The 7,180-nt window shown below is 32.6% G+C and overlaps 1 protein-coding gene across 1 annotated transcript; it reads left to right on the top strand.

Annotated features, from left to right (window-relative positions):
- Positions 1-3,346: 3,346 nt before the first annotated feature.
- Positions 3,347-4,288, top strand: LOC134375485 (olfactory receptor 8K3-like). The gene has a single exon (XM_063093950.1). The coding sequence runs from the start codon at positions 3,347-3,349 to the stop codon at positions 4,286-4,288; it is 942 nt and encodes a 313-aa protein (XP_062950020.1).
- Positions 4,289-7,180: the final 2,892 nt, after the last annotated feature.

Genomic DNA, 7,180 nt, shown 5'->3' with positions numbered 1-7,180 from the left:
AAAGTTGTAATTTGGAAAGAATTGTATTGATTTGATATCTTTTACAAATGCCCCTTTACTGCAGTTATTGATTCTCTAATAAGACAATGTGGTACATTTTTCATAATAAAGATTAGAAATATAAACAAGAGCTCATTGAAATCAGCATCAACTGTGTTACATCAGAAAAATATGGGTGTTTGTTTTTTTTTTTGTAATTTTTTAATAATTAATATGTGTATGTATTTCTGTTGAGGCTAACTCACCCAGAGATGGCTGAACCCAATGTATTTTTTACAGCTAAAGATTCCTCTCCCTCTCTTGAGTAGCAACACAATGTTCTCAGTTTGACAGACATGTTTCTCATAGTTGAGGCTATTTGCAAAATTCTATAAAATACTTAGTAGATATATATATATATATATATATATATATATATATATATATATATTTATGGGGAGAGTATCCTTAGGATTCACGTCCATTCCCCAATGCTTGGTGGAGCTCTGGAGTTTGTTCCTCCACCAGATAAGAGTAAGGCTTGTTGTTCAGTTGCTCTGTTTTTGTCCTAGTCAGTGCTGGGGCAGTGGTGGGTGGAAGGGAACCTAAAACTCGGTCGAGTTTCAGAAGAACTGCAGAGATTTGTGAAATTAAAATGCAGTAGGTGTTGGGATGAAAAGATTTGCCAAATTGTTCAAACTTCTGTAGACAATATCTTTCTTTTGACATAATTTTTTGTAAGTTAAGATATCAGCCTTTACCATTTTGTTGTTGTTGTTGTTGTTCTCTTGTCGCTAATGAATTTTTTTTTTTTTTAACTTTTTGTAAGTATTTTTTTAACATTGTGAGTAGATTTTTGGGTAGAGTAGATTTTCTGGGAAGGTGTATTCTGCCTAATTAACCTAGAATTTTTATTTTTTGTTTGTTTGTTTGTTTATTGTCATTTAGTGACATGCAGAGGTTCACGTTATTACGGCTACAACAGTTTTAACCTTTTTTTTTGTTTAAGTCTTGACCTATCTAGGATTGATTTTTATATGAACTAACTGAACATCCAATTTCATGATCTTCTATTGGGATAATTCTCTCCAGCTTTTCTTATTGAATAGATTTTTTGCCATACATGCTACCCCTGTCTGCACCATGGTTCTGTACATTCGCGGGTCTTTTTCTGATTTCCCTATTCTGTTCCATTCGTTATTTGTCCATTCTTTTGTCAATTTCACATTGTGTCAATAACTCTAGCTTTATTATTCTTAATATCTTGTAGCTCAGGTTATTTTCAAGAGTGTCTTGCTTATTTTTATCACTTACATTTTCCGTATACATATTAGAATCAGTATCAAATTCTACAAAATCCCGTGATAAGATTTTGATTGGAAACGCACGAGACAAATAGATCAATTTGGGCAAAATTGGCAGTTTAATAACATTGAGCTATGCAACTCAGGAACATAGTATTTGTAGCAATATATTTAGGACTTCCGTAATATTTTCCAATAAAGTTCTAATTTTCTTCTCTTAAGAATATGTTCAGTCTAATTTTAATAATATTCTACCAAGTTGTGAAATTTCCATTCTATTCTAAATTTTTGTTGTTTTGACCATTCTTAATGGTGTTATTTCTTCAGCTATTCAAATACCCCATTTTTTTCAATTCAATCAGATAATATTGTAAATTGTATCTATCGATTTTCCAGAATTAAACTTCTCAGCCAAACATGAGATTAAAACAACTTGAATGGAGTGCATTAGAGTTCTTAAACATTTTAAAAATTGACATCAATGACGTATTAGTATTGTTTAGGATTTTATATCGATATACATGTAATGGTGGTTCTAAAATAAAGTTTTTTATTATATCATATTTTTTTGAAATCAGTGTTTTGCTGGTCTTCTAGAGTGAAACACATTGTACTAATCATTTTTTTAATACTCTGGAACAGTTCGTGCAAAATGTATATAATCATTTTTCATGAACGCTTGTAAGTACATGCCTTTAAAGAATTTGAAGGGGAAAAGAGTTGGAAAAGTACAAGCAGAGAAAATGCAATCTTCAAATTAGAGTTGTTAATTCAAAATATTTGAGGTATACTTGATTGAAAGTGAAATAAAAATAGAAGAAAATAAAATATAGTAAATATACTCCATTCCTATAAATGCCATGTCCAATTGGCTTTATTTGGATCACATAATTCGCCTTGTTCATATTGTATTTTCTTAAATAAATAAAATTTGAGTATATCAGATTAATCATATAATACCTAGTTCCATTGCGCCCAATTCCTTTCCTTTTATTTCATATATATACTTCAAAAATTTATAGTTTCCCCACCCCTTTTAGCATTTCCAACTAGAGATTTATATTTCTCACATAGGATAGGAATATTTGCAGTAGATTACTTGATCATTTGAGATGGTAAATTAACAAATATGTTTAAATAAGTTGTTACTTGTCCTAAAATGTTCTATAAAAATGCATCATTTGAATGCACATTAAACACATCTCTTTAGATATATTATTGCTAAGGTCAAACCAAATGTGGGAGTACCTGCTAGTCATTCACTGTCAGACTGCAGACTGAATAAATTATAGACTTGTGACTTACATGAGCTTTAACATATAAAAAAATTAGAAAGGGTTTCACTAAAGTGTTGAAGTTTGGATACATTGCTCTAGGGGAAAAGAATAATGTGTTATGTAGAGTGGGGATGTTGGGAACTCCTATGACCAAGCTAAATGACTTCCTATCATTACAAAACACCATTAAACAATGTTTAAAACACATAAAAGCACAGTGGAGTGAGAATACAATACTAAAGATCAAATGGATAGCAGAATGAGAACAACATTCAGACATACAGAAGTACAATGAGAAGAAGTAAATAAAAGTCTGTCAAATGAATTAGTAGTGGTTTCCTTCAGGGATTGGGAATGAAGCTTCAGGGGTGCGAAGCAGAGGTCTATTGCTTTACATTATAATTTCCTCTAAGAATTGGATATGGTTTATCCAATTAAATGTAGTCTTCAATGAAAAAAAAAATTGAAAATTTATCAGGTTTTGTACTCTAGACCAAATTTTGTAATGGTATATTGCTGACAGAATAATAAAGAAACTGTATACACCTTGTAATGAAAACCTTTATATGACACAAAAATAAAATGGCTGTTATATAGTTCATGTAATGGTTTCTAAATTTGGTTCTAGGTTCAATGGCAAGGTGAGTCATATCTTAAATTGCTTCATCTGAAAAAAAAGACATATCTTAAATATAATAGTTTGAATACTACAATTTTAATAGGACATATCTCCTGAAACACAATGACTTTGTATTCTTCTCAGAGTAACTTTAATTAATGGCCTGGATGGATGAACAGAATACAACACTGCTGAAAGAATTCATTCTCATGGGAATCACAGACCGTCCTGAGCTGCAGGCTCCCTTCTTTGGGCTGTTCCTCATCATCTATGTAACTGCAATGGTGGGCAACTTGGGCATGATCATCCTCACTAAGATTGACGACAGGCTCCAGACACCCATGTACTTTTTTCTCAGACATCTGGCTTTCATTGATCTTGGCTATTCAACAGCTGTGGGACCCAAAATGTTGGTAAATTTTGTAGCAAATCTCAATACAATCCCCTATAATTGGTGTGCTGCACAGCTAGCTTTCTTCATCATGTTCATCATTAGTGAACTTTTTGTTCTGTCGGCAATGGCCTATGACCGGTACGTGGCCATCTGTAACCCTCTGCTTTACACAGTTGTCATGTCACAAAGAGTATGCTGGATGCTGGTAGCAATCCCCTATCTCTACAGTGCCTTTCTCTCACTGATAACCACCATAAAAATTTTTATTTCACCCTTCTGTGGCTATAACGTCATTAGTCATTTCTACTGTGACAGTCTTCCCTTGTTAACTTTGCTGTGCTCAAGCACACGTGAAATTGAGCTAATAATATTGATCTTTTCAGCATTTAACTTGGTTTCTTCTCTTCTGATAGTCCTTGTGTCCTACACACTGATCCTTGTGGCCATCTTCAGGATGAACTCTGCAGAGGGCAGGCACAAGGCCTTCTCCACCTGTGGATCTCACCTGACTGTCGTAGTCATATTATACGGGACTCTCTTCTTTATGTATGTGCAGCTCAAGTCCAGTCACTACTTTGAGAGTGATAAAATGGCCTCTGTATTTTACACTGTGATAATACCCATGCTCAATCCCATGATCTACAGTTTGAGGAACAAAGAGGTCAAAGGCGCCCTTCACAGGATATGGAAAAATCTGTTCAAACTTCCTATTTGAAGTTCAATGTAGAATGTATGTACAATAAACTAGGTTATAGACCATTGTTTATTATATATGGTAAGACTTTAGGAAGCATTAATGTGTAAAAGGCATGGGAAACTAGAAATGTTTTCCTTGTTTTCAGTATAAAGATGTTCAAGTGCTAATCATCCTTCTGATCACCACTTTGATTTGTTCCTTGTTCAGTATAAGTGCCTGAAGTCTGGATCCCTGTTCTTACATTGCCAAACACTAATGTTAAAATTGAAAGGAAGCCATTTTCTATCCATCACTTACTAAAGAAATTCTTGTATCTTCATTTATTTTTCATCAAAGACATTCTATATCTTTAGAAATATTTTTTCTTTGGGTCTTACGTACTGTTTAAATACCACTGGAATGCTGACATATAGAAGAATGGCAGCTATTGTTTTATGTGATGGACAAAAATAATGCACAAAAATAACTGCCTTAATGACACTTTAACTCTATCACCCATGTAGCAGGTGGCATCTCAGATTTCTGTTAAAATATGATATTGATCTTTCTATCTCTTTATTATAAATATGTATTATATAGACATACATTATATTATAATATCTGTGCATGTGCATGTTTGGTGTACAAAAATAAAAGCATAACTATATTCAAGGAAAATAATTTTGTACATAAGCATCAAAAAAATCTACCACTAAAACTTTGGAAATAATAAATGAAATTTGCAACGTCAGCAGATATATGGTCATCATATAAAATATCAATTATTTTGCTTTGTACTATCCATTAACAAGTGAAAATTAAATTTAAAAATATCACTTATACTAGCAACCCAAACTGTAAAACACTATGTGAAAATTCTAATGAACAATTTGCATGGCTTCACTGCAATGAACTACAAAAATATTAGTAAATTATTAAAGAGGGGTCTTATTCATAAAGTCTTTTCCTGATCCTATTTCCTGAAGTGTTTCCCCTACCTTTTCCTTCAATAGTTTTATAGTTTCTGGTCTTTTGTTTATGTCTCTAATCCATTTTGAGTTGATTTTGGCATATGGTGAAGATGTAGCTCTGGTTTCATTCTTCTGTGTATGGGCGTCCGATTTTCCCAGCACCATTTATTGAGGAGGCAGTCTTCTACTCAATGGATGTTCTTGTTGCTTTTGTCAAAGATCAGTTGGCTGTAAGTCTGTGGGTTGATTTCTGGATTCTCTATTCTGTTGCATTGGTCTGAGTGTCTGCTTTTATGCCAGTACCATGCTTTGTTGATCATAGCATAAGCATGAGCTTTATAGCATAATCTGAAGTCAGGTAGGGTTATGCCTCTGGCTTTATTTTTTTTGTTCCTCAGGCATGCTGTGGCTACTCATGGACTTTTCTTGTTCCATTTGAATGTCAGGATTGTTTTTTTTTCTTCTGTTTCTAGGTAGAATGCCATTGATATTCTGATGGGGATTGCATTGAATCTGAAGATCCATGGGTTGGAAGAAACGAATGTAAAGAAGTTGGTTCTCCCTAACTTTGCTTATAGATTTAATTTAGTAACAATCAAAATTCCCAAGCATTTTTAAACATTCAGGTCGATAATAAAATTTATGTTGAAATGCTAAGTATCTGGAATATCCAATGCAATATCTTAGAAGAAGAATCTGAAGAACTCCCAATACAGTTGTGAATACTATAAATAAATCTTCATTACTGCAAGATTTGTGACATCAGTTCATACACAGATAGAAAAATAAAATAAACAAAAACAAAGTCCAGAAAGACTCCCATGTATAATTTCACTTGATTTAAAAGAAAATTTCATGGCAATGTAACAAGGAAAGAATGGATTTCTCAGTAAAATTGACCCAGTTAGATTAGGTTTACTATTTAAAGCAATGAAAACTATCCATTTACTTTCACAACATACAAAAATTAATTCTTGATAAGTAAGTAATGTAATGCATATTAAATAGCCTACTTAGCCATGTCACAATGTATACCCAGGCCAAAACCTCATGTTGCATACCATACATATGTACAGTTTTTTGTCAGTTAAAAAATTAAATATTTTAAAAAATTAAAGTTTAAAAATTAATTGAGATTTATTATGAATATAAATACAAATGCTAGAACATATTATCTTCATGATTGAGTTTAAGCCAAGATTTCTTAAACAGGATGCAAAAAATAAGATACCAAATTATAGTTAAAAAGCACTCGATTCAAAAACAAAGCAAAACAAAACAAAACTAAACTCTCATTTATCAATGTACACTATAAGAGAGTGAGAAGGCAATCAGTATGTATATAACCAACAAAGCACTGATGTCATTAATTAAAGAGAAACACAAAACAAAACACAGTGTCTGACAGATAAAATTATTATAATATAGTGTTACACCTCTCGCGGTGTAACAGAGATAAAAAAGATTACTCAAAACAACATAAATGCAATGAGAAGCCTGAAGGGACTGCACCTCAGCAACTCCTCTGTTAGAAGGAGAAACTGGGTAGCAGCCCTGAGTCAGTTTTTGTTTCCATTTTTATTGAAAAGGCATGGAAATTATGGGAAAAAACCCAGCCCATTAATCAATAATAGTAAGAACATATAGAAATTGTCTGTTTAATAATCTCCATCTGAGCATGCATGGTTCAAAATAGTTTTAACAATATACCATCAAAAGAGTCATAAAATTAAGCTAGGTGACATGCAAAAGAAACAATGAAACAATCATGAAAGTGCCTGACTTTTTGAGAAACTCACAGAAACAGCTTAAAGCAAAATGTGGGAAAACCCCCATGTACTAAGTAATCTAGCAAAAAGTCATTGCAAATCTTAACTCACATATTCTCCCATCCTTTAAGCTTTGTTGTATTAAGGGTTATAGCCCTCAGAATAATCCTTGTTCTGTTTCAGTTCTCTTG

Source organism: Cynocephalus volans, chromosome 4 (assembly GCF_027409185.1).
Source record: "Cynocephalus volans isolate mCynVol1 chromosome 4, mCynVol1.pri, whole genome shotgun sequence".
Lineage (NCBI taxonomy): Eukaryota > Metazoa > Chordata > Mammalia > Dermoptera > Cynocephalidae > Cynocephalus > Cynocephalus volans.
Note: the sequence above shows the minus strand (reverse complement) of the source record. Positions and strands in the feature narration are given on the sequence as shown.